The sequence below is a fragment of the Chiloscyllium plagiosum genome, unplaced genomic scaffold (assembly GCF_037043375.1).
Source record: "Chiloscyllium plagiosum isolate Xiang-an unplaced genomic scaffold, Cpla_swu_hap1 HiC_scaffold_32, whole genome shotgun sequence".
NCBI lineage: Eukaryota > Metazoa > Chordata > Chondrichthyes > Orectolobiformes > Hemiscylliidae > Chiloscyllium > Chiloscyllium plagiosum.
The window spans coordinates 21,555,500-21,577,659 of NW_028270170.1; the positions used below are offsets into that span (position 1 = coordinate 21,555,500).

At 40.6% G+C, this 22,160-nt stretch overlaps 1 protein-coding gene across 4 annotated transcripts in view; it reads left to right on the top strand.

Annotated features, from left to right (window-relative positions):
* Nucleotides 1-902: 902 nt before the first annotated feature.
* LOC122539907 (abl interactor 1-like) overlaps nt 903-22,160 on the top strand; it is a 44,900-nt gene continuing 23,642 nt past the window's right edge. For all 4 annotated transcript variants that reach the window (XM_043675065.2, XM_043675069.2, XM_043675066.2 and 1 more), the window contains exons 1-3: nt 903-1,043; nt 4,198-4,365; nt 19,563-19,739. In XM_043675065.2, coding sequence (XP_043531000.1) covers nt 927-1,043; nt 4,198-4,365; nt 19,563-19,739 — 462 coding nt within the window. In that variant the 5' untranslated portion in view covers nt 903-926. The remainder of the gene's footprint in view (nt 1,044-4,197; nt 4,366-19,562; nt 19,740-22,160) is intronic.

Below are 22,160 nucleotides of genomic sequence, written 5' to 3' on the forward strand. Positions count from 1 at the left end.
AAAGCTAAAAAGGAAAAACGAGGTAATCCTGGTTGTGACAAACTCAGCTTTTCTAAATATGTGAATGCTGTACAAAAGGGTGACATATGTTTTGGCACCTTATTCGTCCATGTGATGCAGAAAAACAATTTAAGTTTTGGGACCAAATGATGTAGAACCAAAGATGATGCCATTTTGAATAATTTCTATTTGTTGCTCACTTCTTCAGGGTTATAAAGAACTCAAAATCTTGCTCACTGTAACATTCTTATCCTCATCCCCATAGCTCAGTGCTACTCAAACAGCTTCTTCAAAGATTTAAAGTTTGTGTGCCATTTCCTGAAGACCATTTAAGCACATATATAATTAGCAAATGCTTTGCTGTAACTTATATTGAAAATATATGATATTCTATTTTCCAATTGCAAGAATATGAACACAATACATTCAAGGTGATATGAAAGTCAGGGCATTTGTTAAATGTGATTTTCTTTACTCAACTAAATTGGTGGGACCCACCAATAACATTGATGAAACCGATTTATTTATCTTGCACCATTGCTGTTAAAAAGGGTAAGTAATCTCCTCCACAAAATGTTCAGAAATAACATATTTGATTTTTGACTTTGAAAATAAATTGATCCGACAAAAAAATTATGTTATGTAGTAAAATATTCTATTTCTATGTTAAATGTAGACTCATTCCATTTTTGCATTTTTCAATTTGCATTGTTCAATCAGAAATTTTGCCGAAGAGAACTTCTGGTGTAACCTTTTTAAGTCAACAATGCTTTTGTATGAAGAACTGCACTTTTTTTTCTTTGTGCAAAAATGCCCAGAATGCTTCTGATTGAAAGATCACAATAAATAAGCCCAGGCTGGGAAACCTCAAGTTAAAAACCATAGTGCTCACAGAAAGAAGGAAATGAAAACAGTCTTTCTGCAAAATGGCAGAAATGCAGAGCTTATTTCAACAAGACATTCCTGCAGATAGAAAACTTCTTTTGGAAAGCTTCACAAATCTCCAGAAAGTGGCTGAATACTGTGAGAATAACTACATCCAGGTACGTGAATTAAATTAATTAATTTATTTATAGCTACAACAAACCTAACCACAACTTCAATGCACACCCTCTTCACTTGGACTGTGGATCTGGTAATTCACATTCAATAACTTATGCTTCTTGATCAGTTTTCCTACACCTTGCTAGTTTTATGTTTTTCTGAAGAATATTGCTTTTTAATATATTTGACATAACATTCTATTCTGATAGGAGCTCAACACTTCAGTGAATATGGACTCAGATTCTCTTAACTGATAACTAAAGATATTCTAAACAAAAGTTGGAAGATAGACTCTGAATTAAAAGCTAACTTTTTGATGTATTTATTAAATATAAATTATTTATTCACTTACAGAATCAGAAGTGTATTTGACAGTTTGTGTTTTGAGAATTTTAAAAAGTGCTTGTAAGCAAAGACTTTACTGCACTAATATACCTTCCTCATCTCTGTACTGCTTTGCATTAAAAGACTGGCAGCGTATGTTTCTGGTTTCCATGCAGATGTGTGCTTTGCATTTCAATCCCTGTAGCTAGTGGATACACATGAAAATTGGCTCATGTTTTTTTTGAATTATGACAATTAGGAAACAATGTCTGGACTTTCAAATGTTTACCCACTTGATTAGAACAAAGTAAATGTTCATATATTAAAAAAAAGACTCAATAATTATTGCCATCAATCTTGAAGTAATGGTCTTGAATGCTATGTTTAGATAGCATCATCTACGAATGATTTCAGAAACACTTCACAATTTGGTATAGTTGCTAAAACAAATCAGTGGAGCATGAATTATTAGCCAAACACAGAAGTACTTCAGTTTCCTCATTATTAACAATTATTTCAGGAAACTGAAATTACCAGAAAACCTTGCACTAATTTGAAAAACAATGCCAAGTTGAACTGAGAAATAATAGTTTTTCAATATTATCTTGTAATGTTCTGACTTCTTTTGTAAGAGGTAAAGCTGAAAAGATTAATTTTTTTTATGGTTTAAAAAATGTGACCAGATATGGACCTTTATGACTGCTCATAAACCTGTGTGGCAGCAGAAGTCTGAGGTTTCCATTCTGATCTCTATCAGCATTTGGAAGTTTCACTTTAAGATGCAAGTTGTGAAAATGCAAATGTTAACATTTCTGCCTAACATCAATAGCAATAAAAAAGTTGACTTTTTTTGATTTTCCAATTCACAGAGGGCTCTGTTTGTGAACAAAATGCAATAAACACCATTTTATTCATCTGGGCTTTTTTTACTGTTGATTTCTGATATGGAAAAGTTGTTAATTTAATAAATAGATTTTCATCTTTTGGAAAAGTTCACACTCAGTGATTTATTACCTAATTGTTCCATGAAAGGTTATAAAAATAATATGCTCTTTGCAATCTAATTCAATTAATATGAATTCTTTGATTATCCAGAGCAGTTTCAATGGGGCTGTTTAAATGGAAGCCACAGCGAAGGGTGACCAAGTGCATGTCAAGGCTGACTGAGGGAGAGATAAGTGTGATTTGAGGAAGTTCAAGACTGACTGAGAGAGGGTTGAGGGTGTTGCAGGAAAGGTCGTAGTTTGCTGAGAGTAGGTCAAAGATCTTTAAGGAAAGGTTGAGGAGACCCAAGTATGACTGAGGGTGGGTTGCGGCCGACTGAGTGAAGGTAAGAGGGGGACAAGGATGGTTGAGGGTGACTGAGGGAAGGTGAAGGAAGGTGAAAGAGGGAAGAATCAAATGTGATTTTACAAGATGATTAGGGGGTTAGATAGGGTTGACAGTGTGAACCTTTTCCCGCGTATGGAGTCGGGTATTACAAGGGGGCATAGCTTTAAATTAAGGGGGGGTAGATATAGGACTGAAGTTAGGGGTAGGTTCTTCACTCAGCGAGTCGTAAGTTCATGGAATGCCCTGCCAGCAGCAGTGGTGGACTCTCCCTCTTTATGGGCATTTAAGCGGGCATTGGATAGGTATATGGAGGATAGTGGGTTAGTATAGGTTAGGTGGGCTTGGATCGGCGCAACATCGAGGGCCAAAGGGCCTGTACTGCGCTGTATTCTTCTATGTTCTATCGAGGGTAATAGAAGGAAAGTCAAGGGTAATTGAGAGAGTTTCAAAGAACATTGAAAGAAAGATCAGTCTATGATTGAAGAACACATTAGCAATCTTTCCAACAGGAAATCTGTTATCCTTGTCCAATCTGCCCTATTGTGAATGCAAACCCACTGCATGGTGGCTGACTCTTGACAATGTGTGTAGTTCTGGTTGTCCTACTGTAGGAAGGATATTATTAAACTGGAGAGGGTTCAGAAAAAATTACCAGAATGGTGCCAGGTATGGAGGGATTGAGATAAGAATAGATAGGAAAGGCTGGAATGTTGTTTCACTGGAGTGTAGGTGGTTTAAGAGTGACTTCATTGAACTTCATAAAATTAAGAGGGACAGAGACCAGCTGAATGCTAAGGGTCTTTTCCCTAGGATGGGGGAGTTGAAGACTAGGGGGCAGATTTTTTAATCTGAGAGGAGAAAGATATAAAAAGGACAAGAGGGACTTTTTTTTTACATAGAGTAGTTGGTGTGTGAAATGAACTGCCAGAGGAAGTGGTGGATGCAGATACAATAACAACATTTAAAAGGCATTTGGATAAGTTATGAATAGATCAGGTTTGGATGGATATGGGCCAAGCACAGGCAGGTGGGACTAGTTTAGTTTGGGAACTTGGTTGACATAACTGGTTGGATCGAAGAGTCTGTTTCCATGCTCTATGACTCAGTGACTCTAAGTCACTAAAAGCAAGAAAAAATGGGCAATAAATGCTGGCCATGCCAGTGCTGCACCTCTTCCATGAAATCATTTTTAAGAATGTTATCGGGAGCAATGAGAGGGACTTGTACCACTTCTCTACTTCTGGAAAAATAAAATATTATTTGGTTCACATATATAACTAAGAGCTAAAAGTGAAACTTTATTTTCAATATGTCCACACAAAACTAGGACAGAATAATGCAACAATTTGCTCTTAGTTTTGATTATTCTAACAAAAAAACAAATAGTTTTTGTTTTCTATGATTCCCATAGCTATGGAGTTTTACAAAAATGGTGGACTAATACATACCATAAACATTTCTCAGTATCTGACCCTAAAGTATTTATAATTTTTACAGGCTCAAGACAAAACAAAAGCTTTGGAGGAGACCAAGGCCTATGCTGCACAATCTCTCGCAAGTGTTGCTAGTCAAATCAATGGCTTGGCTGAGAAAGTATTCAAATTGTTGGATCTACAGGCCTCAGAACTCTCCAAAATGGAGTCTTCTGTCAACTTCATATCTCAGGTGATAATAAACCTTCATTTAATTGCTATTCCTTCTCATTGATTCTTTTTCTTTATTTTTGCAATATTTTAAAGTTTCAAAGATTTCTGAAAACTGGGAGGTTATTGATTTTTGGTTTCACAGAGGAACCATGTCAGATGCCTAAACAGAATTGGAAATATGCCCTGTACCAAATAGAGTCAAGCAATAATTTAACATTCCCAGCAGATGTTTGGGTGACAGATTTCCCTTTGTATTCTGGGTGCCAAGGAGCCTCTGAGATGAGGTCTGAAGTTGAAATACCCATTTTGGCCCTCATTTAGTTGAAGGTACCACCTCAGAGTGGAAAAAGTCTAAGAACGGCCTAATCAGAAATTATTCTGCAGCTGCTTGCCACTTAAATTGCCTGTTAGTGCTCATAAAGCACATGTCACATTTTGGTTGCTGGTGCTTAGCGTAATGTTGTCTCAGCAGCACCAATGCAAGGGTAAACTCTGAGCTATTTGGCACAGAGCTCGTGTCCCCTGCCTCTGAGGTATGGTACATGTCCAACCCAAGCCAGATGTATATCTTAACAGATTGCTTCAAAGGACTTTCAGGAGTGTCATATAGTCATAGAAATGTACAGCATAGAAACAGACCCTTAAGTCCAACTTGTCCATGCTGACCAGATATCCCGACCCAATCTAGTCCCACCTGCCAGCACCTGGCCCATATCCCTGCAATTCATATTCCCATCCAGTTGCCTTTTAAAGGTTGCAATCATACTCTACTCCACCACTTTCTCTGGCAGCTCATTCCATAAATGCATCATCCTCTGCGTGAAAAGGTTGCCCCTTAGGTCTCTTTTATATCTTTCCCCTCTCATCCTAAACCTATGCCCTCTAGTTTTGGACTCCCCGACCCCAGGGAAAAGGCTTGGTCTATTTATCCTATCCATTCCCCTCATAATTTTGTAAACCTCTATAAGGTCACCCCTCAGCCTCTGATGCTCCAGGGAAAACAGCCCCAGCCTGTTCAGCCTCTCCCTGTAGCTCAGATCCTCCAACCCTGGCAACATCCTTGTAAATCTTATCTGAACCCATTTAAGTTTCACAACATCCTTCTGATAGGAAGGAGACCAGAATTGCATGCAATATTCCAACAGCGGCCTAACCAATGTCCTGTAGAGTCGCAACATGACCTCCCAACTCCTGTACTCAATAATCTGACCAATAAAGGAAAGCATACCAAACGCCTTCTTCATTATCCTATCTACCTGCGATTCCACTTTCAAGGAGCTATGAACCTGCACTCCAAGGTCTCTTTGTTCAGCAACACTCCCCAGGACCTTACCATTAAGTGTATAAGTCCTGCTAAGATTTGCTTTCCCAAAATGCAGCACCTTGCATTTATCTAAATTAAACTCCATCTGCTACTTCTTAGCCCATTGGCTCACCTGATCAAGATCCTATTGTAAAATGAGGTAACCTTCATCGCTGTCTACTACACCTCCAATTCTGGTGTCATCTGCCAACTTACCAACTCTACCTCTTATGCTCATATCCAAATAATTTATATAAATTATGAAAAGTAGTGGACCCAGCAATGATCCTTGTGGTGCACCACTGGTTACAGGCCTCCAGTCTGAAAAGCAACCCTCCACCACCACCCTGTCTTCTACCTTTGAGCCAGTTCTGTATCCAAATGGATAGCTCTCCCTGTATTCCATGAGATCTAACCTTGCTAACCAGTCTCCCATAGGGAACCTTGTCAAACGCTTAACTGAAGTCCAAATAAAACACGTCCACTGCTCTGCCCTTATCAATCCTCTTTTTTACTTCTTCAAAAAACTCAATCAAGTTTGTGATACATGATTTCTCATGCACAAAGCCACGTTTAATATCCCTAATCAGTTCTTGCCTTTCCAAATACATTTACATCCTGTCCCTCAGGATTCCCTCCAACAACTTGCCCACCACTGACGTCAGGCTCACCAGTCTATAGTTCTCTGGCTTCTCCTTATCACCTTTCTTAAATAGTGGCACCACGTTAGCCAACCTCCAGTCTTCTGGCACCTCACCTGAGACTATCGATGGTACAAATATCTCAGCATGGGGCCCAGCAATACAAAGGATTTTGTGAGCCATCGTCTTTCACTGTTCACTTATTGCTGATAGTTTGAAGAACATTTTGGGACACTTTATTAAGATCCCATGAACACTTGTCAGCATTTATTACAGCAATTATGAAAATATATTTTGATGAAACCTCTCATTTTGTACTCAGGACAATTTGCAAGAAATACCAAAGTTCACATTTTGCTGCACTAGTCATCATTTCCTTCTGCCTTGGGCAGTGAATTACATGCATGGATGTAATAATCATGAGGACCGATATATATATATATATACACTGCAGTTAGCTCCTTTCTATACAAACTGAGCAAGCATTTTTAAAAAAAAAACTCTTTGGAGGAAGGTCATTCTGAGGGGCAGGACCAAGGGAAGGGAAGCTAGATCAATCTTAAAAAATGGCATTTTATTGATTATAGTCATGGCTGTTTGAATAAATATTTCTGTTTTTTTGGGTTTACTAATCGGTCTTTCCAAGTTGTCCCTGAAGCTTCATGACAGTGCCACACATGCGTGTTGTGTGTGAAAATCAGACACATTGTTCAAAATCTCTCAATGTATGAAAGCTGGATCAAACAGGCATGTTTAAAGGAATCAATGACTTTAGTGGATGCTGGTTTGTGGGCAGATAGCTGAGAGTAGAAGGAGTTTGGACTTCTGAATATTTCGGAATGTCCTTATGGCTTCATGTGTCCATGTATAAGACACAGAAACGTGATGTCCCTTTCTACTTATCTTTATCTTTGCCTGGTTTTACATAGCAGGAACTGGTCAAATTGTTGAGTGAATTGCTACAACCAGTTTTGAGTATGATTTGTGGTAAGCTTCCCTGGAAAAATGCACTGGAGTGTTCTTGCTAGCTCCCCAGTCAGTTTGGTCCTATCACCTCCATTTAATACCATTCTGACTGTTACACCAGAAATCAGATTGAAGATGCCAAAATTCTGAATTCTGTTTTGACATCTTCAGTCAAGTTCAAATTATGCAACTCAGTAATTAGATTAAATTGTATACAAAATCCGACTTTCAAATACACATGTCACCCACTTTATGCCTGTTCACATCCTTTCATCAAAATAACCTTGTATGGTCCATCCATCCTGTCTTATGACCTGACTCAAGCCTGAGAGTACTGAGCAACTTGCACACAGGATGTGCTCCGCGCAGATTTTCAGGGTCATATTTGGTTTTTAGCCTCCTGTTTTTAGACAGCCCATTGGGATGGAGGAAGATAAAACAAAGAATTGCGGATGCTGAAGATCTGTGACCAAAACAGAAATTGTTGGAGAAACTCAGCAGGTCTGGCAGCGGAAGCCGAGCTAATGGTTTGAGCCCAGTGACCCTACTTCAGAACTGACAGCAACTATGAAGAGGGGGCATATATGCTCATGAGGGGATGGGGGGGGTTAGGAGTGAGAGGGTAAGTGGAGATGGAGCCCGGGGAGAGAGAGCCAGGCAGACAAAGGGATGGGCACAAAGGGATGAGGAAGAAAAGCTGATAATGGGGGCCATAAATAGGCAAAAATGGTTTGGCTGTGCTGAAAGCAGCCCATGTCATGATAGGGCCTGGCATATGGGGATGGTTCAAGCACATGGAAGAAGGTGTTCCAGCTCTCAGATTATTGAACTCAATGATGAATGCTGAAGGCTGCAGGGTCCCCAAGTGGAAAATGAGACATCGTTCTTCTAACTTGCGCTGATTCTTGCTGGAACACTACAGCAGTCTGAGATAGAAATTTTGGCCTGGGAACACAATGCTGTGTTGAAGTGGCAGGTATCTAGAAGGTCAGGGTCAATTTTACAAACAGAATGTAAGTGTTCCCCAACGCGCTCACCCAGATTGTATTTTGTCAAGGGTGGAGGAAGATTAGCTTTCATTCCAGTCCTACTAGTTCTAAGATGGCTGACAAGTCCCAGTGCACAACCTGTAGACTCTGTCACATGTGGGGCAGAACGGGCTTAAAGGGTTGGGTCAATGGATTCATTGAACGCTTGTGAGCTCTTTGTGAGATCTTAACTCTGTCTGTGCAAGTATTTAGTAAAGATTTGAAGAAATGCTCACATCAGCAAGTCTATATTTTATTTGAAAGAAAGGCAAACCAAACACTCGGCTTCATCTCTGGATGGCTAGAATTTAAAAAATACAGAAATTATACAAAACCTGTTTGAACAGTGATTAGATCACATTTAGAATATCACATGCAGTTTTTGTTCTGTTATTAAAAGAACATGGAGGTAGTAGAGGGGTACAGAAAAGATTTACAAGGATGATACCAGAATTGTCTAAGGACACACATTAGCATAAGATTGACCAACTTGGTCTCTTCAGTCTTGTAGAGTGACAGTTGAAGGGACCCTACCTATGACAGGTACTTAAAATACTGAAAGAGTTTGATAAATTCGCTAAAGAGAGATTATTTTCTCTTTACTGATGAGCATAGCTCGAAGCCATCTGTGTAAGATAGTCACCAAGAAATCCTATAGAGAATTCAGAGAAAGCCTTTTCATTAAGAGTGAGAAGAATGTGGAGCCCACAATCACAGGTAGTGGATGTAGCACAAACTATAGACACATTTATGAGGAAACTAAATAAGCATTTGAAAGAAAAGGCAATAGATGATAGATTGAGATGAGAAAAGATGGAAGGAGATATGAATGGATAACAAACCAGCATAGATTGGTTGGGCCAACTGGTCTGTTTCTGTGCTATATTTTCCACGTAAAATTATATACTTCCGGCTAATTGGATTCTAGTGAAAAATAAATCATTCAAGGGCATTATACATTCTATTTTCTGCAACAATTATTCTTAGTCTGTGCATACAGATTTGTATAGTGCACCCATAGAAACTGTGAACTAATGAAGGGAAATGTCAAAGTCTTTCTTGCTCAGTGGGAACTTTAAACTCCAATTCCACTCAAGAAATCTAAATCACTCTGATCATTGTTGCAGTATATTACTGGCTTACTTGTAAGCCAGAATGATATGACATGTGTTGGAACTGAGGGCCACTTGTAGCAAGCCCAATGTCTTATTTTAAACATTAATTATCTTTTACCCAGCTAGGTTCGTCAATGAAAGGAAAAGGGGTATTTTCAAGCACTGAAGAATAGAGCAACAGGAATTTCATGGTACTGGAGAAATGTTAGTAAAGTGATCGTCCCACAAGATTGCAAAAACCTTGCAGTAGGGGATAAAGTAGGAAGATGGTTGTGGTTGTTGGAGGTCAGTCATCTCAGCTCCAGGATTGGAGGTGTAGTGGACTGCGAAGAGGGTTACCTCAGATTACAACAGGATCTGGACCAGATGGGCCAATGGGCTGAGAAGTGGCAGATGGAGTTTAATTCAGATAAATGCGAGGTGCTGCATTTTGGGAAAGCAAATATTAGCAGGACTTATACACTTAATGGTAAGGTGCTAGGGAGTGTTGCTGAACAAAGAGACCTTGGTGCGCAGGTTAATGGCTCCTTGAAAGTGGTGTCATAGGTAGATAGGATAGTGAAGAAGGTGCTTGGTATGCTTTCATTTATTGGTCAGAGTATTGAGTACAGGATTTGGGAGGTCATGTTACAGTTGTACAGGACATTGGTTAGGCCATTGTTGGAATATTGCATGCAATTCTGGTCTCCTTCCTATCGGAAAGATGTTGTGAAACTTGAAAGGGTTCAGAAAAGATCTACAAGGATGTTGTCAGGGTTGGAGGATTTGTGCTACAGGGAGAGGCTGAACAGGCTGGGGCTGTTTTCCCTGGAGCGTCAGAGGCTGAGGGGTGACCTTATAGAGGTTTACAAAATTATGAGGGGCATGGATAGGGTAAATAGACCAAGTCTTTTCCCTGGGGGTCGGGGAATCCAGAACTAGAGGGCATAGGTTTAGGGTCAGAGGGGAAAGATATAAAAGAGACCTAAGGGGCAACGTTTTCACACAGAGGGTGGTACGTGTATGGAATGAGTTGCCAGCCTCCACCAGGAAGTGGTGGAGGCTGGTACAATTGCAACATTTAAGAGGCATTTGGATGGGTATATGAATAGGAAGGGTTTGGATGGATACAGGCTGAGTACTGGCAGGTGGGAATAAAGATTGGGTTGGGATATCTGGTTGGCCTGGACAGGTTGGACCGAAGGGTCGTTTTCCATGCTGTACATCTCTATGACTCTATCTCTGCAGCAGTTCCTCAGGGTAGTGTCCTAGCTCCAACCATTTTCAGCTGCTTCATCAATGATCTTCCCTCTATTGTAAGGTCAGAAGTGGGGACTGTGCAATCATTGGCAACCATGTTCATCATCATTCGTGACTCCTCAGACACTGAAGAGGTCCATGTCCAAATGCAACAAGATCTGGACAATATCCAGGCCTGGGCTGACCAGTGACAAGTAATATTTGTGCCATACAAATGCCAGGCTATGACTATTAACAACAATGGACAATTTAACCACTGCCCTTGACATTCAGTGGTGTTACCATCACTGAATCCCCAACTATCAAAACTTTGGAGTTATCATTGATCAGAAACTCAACTGGACTCTCCACATAAATGCAGTGGCTGCAAGAGCAGATCAAAGGTGAGGAATACTGTGACAAGTAACTCCTCTCCTGACTCCCCAAAGCCTGTCCACCATCTACAAGGCACAAGTCAGGAGTGTGATAAAATACTCCCCACTTGACACCATCGAAGGACAAAGCAGCTGGCTGCACTGGCACCACATCCACAAGCATCCACTCTCTCCACCATTGACACTCAGTAGCAGCAGTGTGTGCGAACTACAAGATGCACTGCAGAAATTCTCAAAGTACCTTCCAAACCCACAACCATCTAGAAGGACAAGGGCAGCAGATACATGGGAACACCATCACATTCAAGTTCCCCTCCAAGCCACTCACCATAGTGACTTGGAAATATATCGTAGTTCCTTCACTATTGCTGGGTCAAAATCCTGGAATTCCCTCCCTAATGGGTCTACCTACAGCAGGTGGACTGCAGCAGTTCAATAAGGCAGTTCACCATCACCTTCTCAAGGGCAACTAGGGTTGGGCAATAAACGCTAGCCAACCAGTGACACCCACATCCCACAAAAATGAATAATTTATTAAAAAAAGGTTAGTGTTATCTCTGCTGTGGCTATTTTAGAGTGATTTTGAAGCCCAGCTGACAATGTATTGCATTAACTTTGTGAATTCTCCATGAACAGATTACAATCAATATAAGCTTTGCTTGATGTCTTGTGATGAAATCCTCAAAGAGGTTTAAACCTGCACTTTGTTTCTTCAAAGCTGAACAGAGATACAAAGATTTAAAAAGAAAAGACTGGAAAACTGAAATCTGAAGCAGAATGACAAAACACGGGCAGATCAGTGTCTAAAAAGAACAAGTCATCATGTAATGACCCTTCATTAATCCAATGGAAAGATGAGTGAGCTCTTTTATAGGGCCAATTAAAATGGGGATTGGAAGATGAGATGGCAGAAAGATCACATAATATGTTACAATTGATATTTGTTAATTAGTACCCAGCAACATATATGGATCATCTCAGGCTGTAAAAAGATTTAGGTGAGTGAAACTTCATTTACAGAGTCAGTATGAACTTACATTACTGTGTGTCAAAACAGAGATTAATTTCAGTTTCTGCAAGGTAGGCATTTTGAAAGGTAGGCATTTTTGGAATTTAGACGCTGTTACCCTCTTCAGCCACCCACCAAAAAAAAGTTCTATTTTGGCATTGACATGCAAACTGTAAACACTTTTGAGTTTTTTCCTTTACAGTTTCCAGTTTCGAATGAAATTTAATTCATGCTTGCTCAAAAGCCAAATGCACATTGGCCTGATGAGTAAATATTTCTCTTGCTATTTTGTTAAACTTTCTGATAAAATTTCTGAAGGTCATGGCAGTCTAACTTGTGCTTCACAAAAGGGATTTATGGGATTCACATAAAATAAAACAATGAAAAACATGCAGAGGCGAAAAGGAGATGGCGAGAAATGTCTTACTACCTCTTAATGTTAATTATCCGTTATTTCTTTGTTTATTTTTGGTTTGGAGTTTTAAAGCATGTACCTTCCATTTATAGTCATACAGGTACCACTGTTGCCATTTTCAATTAGTTTCAGAAGCTGAAATGAAGTTTTAAAAACTTAGCATTGAAAAAGTTATGCTCCAATGGGCCATTTGCAATTTAGTTTTATAATGTGCGCATCTAACTGTTTGTATGGGCAGGGAGGGAAGGGGAGGGTCAGTTAACTCTGTAGGCTGCTGACTTGGGTGTGGTGCAGAATAAAAGCCAAAACATTTAAACCTGAGGTAAGGAGAAATAATTTCAGTGGATGGTGAATCTTTGGAACTCTATGGTGCTGTGGAACCTCGAGTATTCTCAATTGAGTACATTCAAAAGTGAAATCTATATGGGTGGCGCAGTGGCTCAGTGGTTAGCACTGCTGCCTCACAGCACCAGGAACCCGGGTTCGATTCCAGCCTTGGGCAACTGTCTGTATGGAATTTGCACGTTCTCCCTGTGTCTGTGTGGGTTTCCTCCCACAGTCCAACGATGTGCAGGTCAGGTGAATTGGCCATGCTAAATTGCCCATAATTGCATTAGTCAGAGGGAAATGGGTCTGGGTGGGTTACTCTTCGGAGGGTTGGTGTGGGCTTGTTGGGCCTGTTTCCACACTGTAGGGAATCTAATTTGATACATTTCTGGAGACTACTTACATTAAAGAATATGGAGATAGTGTCAGGAAAATGGTGTTTTGAAGTAGATGACAATTAGATGATGGATCAGGTTTGAATGAACTACTTCTGTTTTTGTACTTTTATGTGACCCTACCCATTTTGGCAAGCTGCTTTGCTGCCGAACAAGAAATGTCTGTTCGAGCCATGAATAGTGGTATGTGGGTGCTTCACCAGCAGACAAGTGACATGGGGAATCTTACCTGCCCACTTGCATAGTTTCTCCTGGTGGTGCTGAGGTTAAATTCCCCCTCCCTCAGATCATCATATTCTTTCCTTTTGAAACTGCAGTCATCATCTCTTTTAAAAAAGCCCACTCGCAGTCCCCATCCTTCCAACACCTTCTCATTTCTTATGCTTGTATATCTCGAAGATTATTACCTTTTAAGTATGTGCCCACCTCCTTCAGAATTTCCTGTTCGAATCCATTCAGTTTACATTTTGCTTTGCATATGGAATCAAGAATGCCCCAGTTCTAGTCACCAGCCATGTGCTCTGTGGCTGTTAACATGACATGCTATTTGTCCTTATCTATTTAACCTCTTCATATTTCTTATGAAGTAGTCTACACCATTTATCTGTCACCCCCAGTTCTCAATTGTCTACCTATGCAGCACTGGCCTGTGCTTACTCTGTTCCCAGCTGTGCCAATAGGACTAGCATGTTTGAAACAATGATTTCTCCTCCTGACCCACATAGTTCCTTCAGGAGTACCTGAAATGCCAACCTTTTTATACTGCCACTTGGTGATATTATCAATGGAACATAACTTCCAATATGAGTCTGGCTCTGTGTTGGATGAGAGCAGGCAGCTCCTTGAGGTTGTGACTGGGTCTGGATGAAATGGGAGGGAGTATTACTCTTGCTGCTGTCATTGAACACCCTGATCAACTTGGAGAAAACAAGGTATCTGAGCTGCCTGGTGAATCCTGCACTAAACTGTTGGGAATCAGCAGGAGGAATTTTCAATGTTTCCCGTCATTTCAGACTGGCATTTCAACAAACTCTTGAACAAGCTTAAAGGTCTTGTAATTGGAGGTGAATGCTTTCCTCCCTTCTTTCCTAACCCCTGGTCACCAGTTGAAAGTTTGAAATTGTCCTGGATGCATCAAAATCCCAACATGATCTCCAGGACTGTGACTTTCAAAGGTCAACACACTAGTTTCCAATGTTATGGCCCTTTGAAAATTCCAATCTCAATGTTGGTTTCTGAATTATGCTGGGAACTACCAGTTTTACCTCTCCACTATCTTCCTGGACTTCGTGTACTTTTAAAGTTAAAAATCACACAACGCCAGGTTATAGTCCAGGTTTATTTGGAAGCACTAGCGTTTGGATCGCTGCTCCTTCGTCAGGTGATTGTGGAGTATAAGATTGTAAGACACAGAATTTATAGCAAAAGTTTACTATAAATGTTGCTTTTGCTATAAATTGTGTTTTACAATCTTATACTTCACAACCACCTGATGAAGGAACGGCGCTCCGAAAGCTAGTGCTTTTAATTAAACCTGTTGGATTATAACCTGGTGTTGTGTGATTTTTAACTTTGTACACCCTAGTCCAACACTGGCATCTCCATACATGTACTTTTACACTCTTTAGCCAACATCAAGTCATAGAATTTCCTTCAGAACATCAAATATTCTGAATCATTGCAAAACCTCTGTTAACTTAAAATGACTTACTTTGGGGTGATGGTGGCATAGTAGCAATGGGCCAGTAATAAAGGCTTATGCTCTTAGGCCCACTTACCCCTGACATGTACGATAACATGTCTGAACAGGTTGATTGAAAATATCTACAACTGACTCACTGAGGGCTGCTGTGGCACAGTGGTAGTGTTCCTGCTTGGATCAGGCACTCCAGGTTTATAGTTCCACCTGTGCCAGAGATATTCTTGCACAGCTTGATTCAAAATACTTCCAGCTGACCTGCCTGCTTCCCTAGCTGCTGACTTATACTGGATTGATATGTGTAATCTTGGAATGCAAATTTATAGTCTCTTTCTTTGCAAGTTTGAAGTCATTTATAACATCTCCCCTCATCTCCAAAAGTGTTGCATTCCGTGCAGATTGCCAGAAGTTGGGTGTCATGCCCAACATCCATTGAGACCTTTCAGTGAGCAATTAATGACCATTTAGGGCCCTCCTCTCACCTCTATTAGTGCTAATCCAGTCATGGGCAGGCCTGTCCTTGTATGACACAGCAGCTCAGTGGTTAGCACTGCTGCCTCACAGTGCCAGGGACCTGTGATCGATACCAGCTTCAGGTGACTGTGTGGAGTTTGCATGTTCTCTCCGTGTCTGCGTGGATTTCCTCCCACAGTCCAAAGATGTGCGGATTCAGTGGATTCGCCATAGGAAGTTGTACAGATGAGGTGGGTTAGCCATGGTAAATGCAGGGTTACAGGGAAAGGGTGGGGGGTGTGGTTTTGGGCGGTGATGCCTTTCAGAGGGTCGATGTAGACTCAATGGGCTGAGTGCCCTGCTCTCATACTGTAGGGATTCTATGAAATTGAGTGCTCTCCCAGATGGGCAATGCCCCCTTGGTCAAGAGTAATCAATGCTTGATTGAAGTGTGCAATATTCGTAAGGAGGATGGGGAGCTACTGAGACCCACCTCCCGATCTTGCTGTCGATCCCTCTGCACCTTTCTCCAATAATGTCTGACACTTGGAAACCTTTCTGCTATTACTTGCATGTGGTGTGGATTGCTTCTCAATCCCAAGCCTCCAGTGGCTGTCATTCTGGCAGCAGCCTTGGCTTCCCCAGATCCAGTCAAAGTAGCTAAATGGCCTCTGGTTGGCAGCTCCTGGTAAGCAGGATTTCCACCAAAACAACAGACCTACTGGGGTACTTAATCTTGTCAAAAAGTGTTTGGTGGCCACTTAAGACTCTGTGTAGTACTGAAACTGAGGAATATCAGATCAGTCACTCATATATTTTATTTCTTCTAATTTTCACTTGTTTCAAACACTCCCATTCAGTTCCTTACCTGTGTGTTATTGTCATCTTTGTGCAGTTCTTCAGCATATCTTAATGTAGCATTTTTGCTGGCAAATATCCTTTAATGCTGTGCATGACACAGCAACAATATCAATAATGGACAACCTGAGAAATTATTGCCTTTTTGGCTGTATTTTGCATTTCAGAAATTCCAATGCATGAAAGCCCGATGAGCTTGCGTTCTGATTTAGCTAGCCACCTATCAATGAAAATGTACTTTAAATCAACATGGAGAGTGCCAGGGAGGGAATAATAATTGATGGAACTCAGCTGCAATGACATGCATGTCGATGGGTACTGTGGTTTGCTTTCAAAGAAAAGAAGCAATTTATTGTAAGGTTCCTATCTTCAAATAGTTAATAGAATATCCTGCTGTAATTAAGCAAGAGATCCAGAATTCATTCATGCACAGCACAAAGAGGATTGATGTTAATAAAGTTCATGGGACAAGAACCACTGCCAGAGTGTAACAGCTTGTGTGCACACCACCCTCATGGTTTATTCCAAGTACACATAGTTTAGTGAGGACAAAGGTTTTAATCTTTTTCCCAGCTCAATTCCTTCAATGAAAAGCTGCTATTATGACACTGGCTCTGGCTGCTGCGAAAACAGTGAAAATCCACAAGTGCCAGATTGAGCGATGCAAAACACCCTGATTTCCACTGTTTATCTTTACATTGCTTGTTCTACAATGCATGAAGAGGGATAGGATACCACATTCTTTCAAGAGAAAAGCTTATAAGTAACAACCCATCTCTAGCTAAAGCCTTTTAATATAAAAAAAAGCATGCCTTTTATGTGCTTCTGAAGCAATGTGTAAATAACACCAAGTTGTCTTTGATAAAGCCATAAAATGTTGGGAGTAGACTGCAATGTCCATCATCTACTGGGTGAAAAAAGATTACAGTTTTAGAAGGGGAAATATTGATTGAGATTTCCTCTTTTAAACACAGATAATTTCTCTTTTTATTTCATGTTTCTTGCATTTTGCAGTTTTGCTTTAAATCAGCAATGGTATGGTTTCTTTGTAGGAACTGCCACAAAAAGAACTGATCTTGTCTGGTGTGCATGTCTGTTACGAGGTTGCAACTTTTTTATTTCCTGTTTCTCATGGTTGAGAAGGTCCATGCAGACCAAAGGACAGACTCACTGGTGCCTGCACAGCCAGAATAAATTGTGGCTGTTCACAATAAAATTTTCTAAACAGGGCAAGGCCTTCAGAAATTTGAAGCACAAAGTTATGTAGGAGTCCTTGTTCAAGATTCTCTCATGCAGGTTCAGTTGGAAGTTAGGAAGGCAAATGCAATGTTAGCATTCATTTCGAGAGGGCTGGATCATAAGAACAGGGATGTACTGCTGAGACTGCATAAGGCTGTGGTCAGACCCCATTTGGAATATTGTGAGTAGTTTTAGGCCCCATATCTAAGGAATGAGGGACTGGCTTTGGACGGGGGGCAGAGGAGGTTCACAAGAATGATTCTAGGAATAAAGGCTTGTTGTATGAATAGTGGTTGAGGAGTCTGGGTCTAGGCTCTTTGGAATTTAGACAGATGAGTGGGGGTTCTTATTGAAATTTACAGAATAACGAAAGGCCTGAACAGAATAGACATGGAGAAGATCTTTCCAATAGTAGGACAGACTAGGACCTTAGGGCACAGCTTTAGAGTGAAGGGATGACTTTTTAGAACTGAGATGAGGAGGAATTTCTTCAGCCAGAGGGCTGTTAATGTGTGGAACTGATTGCCACTGAAAATTGCAGAGGCAATGTCATAGAGATGTGCAGACAGAAACAGACCCTTCAGTTCAATTTGTCGATACCAACCAGATATCCTAAACTAATCTAGTCCTGTTTGCCAGCACTTGGCCCAAAACCCTCTAAACCCTTCCTGTTCACATACCCATCCAGATGCCTTTTAAATGTTGTAATTTACCAGCCTCCACTACTTCCTCTGGTAACTCATTCCATACACACAGCACCCTCTGCGTGAAAAAGTTGCCCCTTTGATCTCTTTGAAATTTCTCCCCCTCACCCTAAACCTATGCCCTCCAGTTCTGGACTCCCCCACCCCAGGGAAAAAAACCTTGTCTATTTACCCTACCTATGCCCCTCATGATTTTATAAACCTCTATTAAGGTCACCTCTCAGCCATTGAGTATATTTAAGACACTGATAGATAGGTTCTTGATTAGTAAGAAGATCAAAGGTTACATGGAGAAGGCAGGAAAATGGGATTGAGAAACCTTATCAGCCATGATCGAATGTTGGAGCAGATGTGACAGACTGAATGGTCTAATTCTGCTCCTATGTGCTATAGTCTTATGGACTGGCATTGCTTTGGTAAAAGTCATTTTGTCAACTAGGTATTACCATTCCAAAGAAGCAAAAGTGCAGCCTGATTTACCACATACCAAGCTGACTTGGATCTATTTTGTTATTCTTTTGCTGTCACTTGGTCAAAAACACCTGGATCCCACCCTAAGATCACTTTACTAGTTCAAGAATGAAAGCTTGTCAGCCATTGCTCGGACTCTTAGGGATGGACAATAACTATTTGCTGGAATTACAGTCATCCCATCAATGAATATAAAAGTGGTGCTGCTAAATTTGGGGTTACTTACTATAGGTCTCAAATAGCTCTTTTGTTACTAAGAATTGGATATGAGCCTTTTTCATATCTGTTTTTTTAATTTCTGTATGAGAGGGAGAGAAACCACCTCAGTGAAATCAAATATTTGTTTCCACATATATGTTGATACTAATGTATTGTAATAAACATAAGTAAACTGGAGAAATTATGTACAAGGGATTATTCTTAAGTTAAAGTTTCACCATCATCTTTTTAAATATGTACTAAAAGTAATGATTAACTTCCAATATTTTATTTTTATCCACCTCTCACACTATCAGACAGAATTTCACATGATCCAGATGCCATCTTTAGGATGAGATATTAAACTGAGATCCTCTCTACACTCTCAGGCAGATGGGGGAAAAGATTTCACAAATGACTTTGAAAAAGAGCAAGAACTTATCCCACGTACTGCTGAGGCTCCTGATCTCACATGATCTCCAGCATCTGCAGTCCTCACTTTCTCCAGCTATATAAATACAGTTCTTTTTAGCTTTCTGGTTAGAATGAGAGGTTGAGACATACAGTAGTATCATCCAGTTAGGGTACTGTAAAGGATTGGGAAGAGTCTTCATGGGATTAATAGCAGCCACATGGATGAGGCTAGCGTTTATCATTGGCTAAAGGGCAGTAAAGAGTCAGGGTAGTTGGGTCTCTTTAACATACAAAAAGAATAGTTCTCACTCACCAATACAGATGAAGCACCATTTATTTACCTTTTCCTTTCAATTTGATTTCTTTAGAAAGTAGAGATGCACAAAGAGAAAGTGGCTCGGCGAGAGATTGGAGCATTTGCTGTTGCTAAAACTACACCAAGGATGACCAAAATCATTCCTCCAGCAAACCCTGTACAGCGAGAAAAGTACACCAGGAAGCCCATTATCTATACACTCCTAGATGATACTGGACACGGAGTAAAGGTGAGAACATTAATTCAAAATTGTATTATTAAAAATAAATGTCTGTCTGAAACTCTTATGTATTATTTTGCCCGCCATTAAAACAATTGTCGATTTTTAACAGGACAGATTTTTATAAAAGTATCTGCTTATTATTTAGAGCTGGAACTAGAGTCCAGTTCCAATAGGTGAAAGTGAGGACTGCAGATGCTGGAGATTAGAGTCGCGAGTGTGGTGCTGGAAAAGCACAGCAGGTCAGGCAGCAACCAAGGAGCAGGAAAGACAACATTGGAGGCAAAAGCCTGAACATTGACTGTCATGCTCCTCGGATGCTGCCTGACCTGATGTGCTTTTCCAGCACCACACTCTCAACTCCAATTCCAATAAGTCAAAGTAAGCTTTTGCATGGAAGTGTTGTAATCAATGCCAAGTAAAATGTGTTGTTATCATTTTTGGACTTAGACAGAATTTAAGGAAACAGGCATAAAAATGTGAGTTAGTGCTAGATTAAATTGCTGAGATATTTGTATCATCAATAGTCACAGGTGGGGTGCCAGAAGACTGGAGATTGGCTAATGTGGTGCCACTGTTTAAGAAGGGCGGTAAGGACAAGCCAGGGAACTATAGACCAGCAAGCCTGATGTCGGTGGTGGGCAAGTTGTTGGAGGGAATCCTGAGGGACAGGATGTATATGTATTTGGAAAGGCAAGGACTGATTAGGGATAGTCAGCATGGCTTTGTGCGTGGGAAATCATATCTCACAAACTTGATTGAGTTTTTTGAGGAAGTAACAAAGTGGATTGCTGAGGACAGAGCGGTAGATGTGATCTATATGGACTTCAGTAAGGCGTTCACCAAGATTCCACATGGGAGACTGATTAGCAAGGTTAGATCTCACGGAATACAAAGAGAACTAGCCATTTGGACACAGAACTGGCTCAAAGACAGAGGGTGGTAGTCGAGGGTTATTTTTCGGACTGGAGGCCTGTGACCAGTGGAGCGCCACAAGGATCGGTGCTGGGCCCTCCACTTTTTGTCATTTACATAAATTATTTGGATGCGAGCATAAGAGGTACAGTTAGTAAGTTTGCAGATGACACCAAAATTGGAGGTGTAGTGGACAGCGAAGGGGGTTACTTCCAGTTACAACAGGATCTTGATTAGATGGGCCAATGGGCTGAGAAGTGGTAGATGAAGTTTAATACAGATAAATGCAAGGTGCTGCATTTTGGGAAAGCAAATCTTAGCATGACTTATACACTTAATGGTAAGGTCCTAGGGAGTGTTGCTGAACAAAGAGACCTTGGAGTGCAGGTTTATAGCTCCTTGAAAGTGGAGTCGCAAGTAGATAGGATGGTGAAGAAGGTGTTTGGTATGCTTTCCTTTATTGGTCAGTGTATTGAGTACAAGATTTGGGAGGTCATGTTGTGGCTGACCAGGTCATTGGTTAGGCCACTGTTGGAATATTGCGAGGAACTCTGGTCTCCTTCCTATCGGAAAGATGTTGTGAGACTTGAAAGGGTTCAGAAAAGATTTACAAGGAGTTGCCAGGGTTGGAGGATTTGAGCTATAGGGAGAGGCTGAACAGGCTGGGGCTCTTTTCCCTGGAGCATCGGAGGCTGAGGGGTGACCTTATAGAGGTTTACAAAATTATGATGGGCATGAATAAGGTTAATAGGCAAAGTCTTTTCCCTGGAGTCGGGGAGTCCAGAACTAGAGGGCATAGGTTTAGGGTGAGAGGGGAAAGATATAAAAGAGACCTATGGGGCAAGTTTTTCACACAGTGGGTGGTACGTGTGTGGAATGAGCTTGCAGAGGAAGTGGTGGAGGCTGGTACAATTGCAACATTGACGGGTTGGACTGAAGTGTCTGTTTCCATCTCTATGACTCTATGGAAGTTTTTTTTGTTAAAAGTGAGAAAGGTATTCTGCAATTGTGACCTAAATGTATCAGGTCCAAGACGATATGTGACTGTAAACAAAGGCTTGCTAGCACCACTACAGTGTAATGGAATAAGATGTTTCTGTTCCTGGGTTTAGGATAGGCAGTGTACTCACATTAAGCTTTTAGTTCTATTTTGACTTCAGAGCACAACTTCGAGTTCAGTAAGAGCTGAGTTCATAAACAAGTTTTTCTAAACGAGTTTTTAGCTTCTCTCATGGTAGAAGTTTGTTCAGCTCAGTTCAAAGAAAATAGTCGTTGCAGCAGTAAATTTTTCTCTAGGTTGTGAAGTTTCCAAACCAGGAGAGTTTGAATAGAAATCCTCAGGGTGATGCAATTGCAAGTGGTTACAGCATCAAAACTGTAAAATGTTTATGTTATCAGACTTGGAGAGAAATCATAAAATAATTTCAACACTTCAAGAGTGACTGGAAGGAGTTGGTTAAGTAGGAACTCTAAGAGTTGAGATAGGAGTATAATTTCTGTGGAATTGAGTCTCCA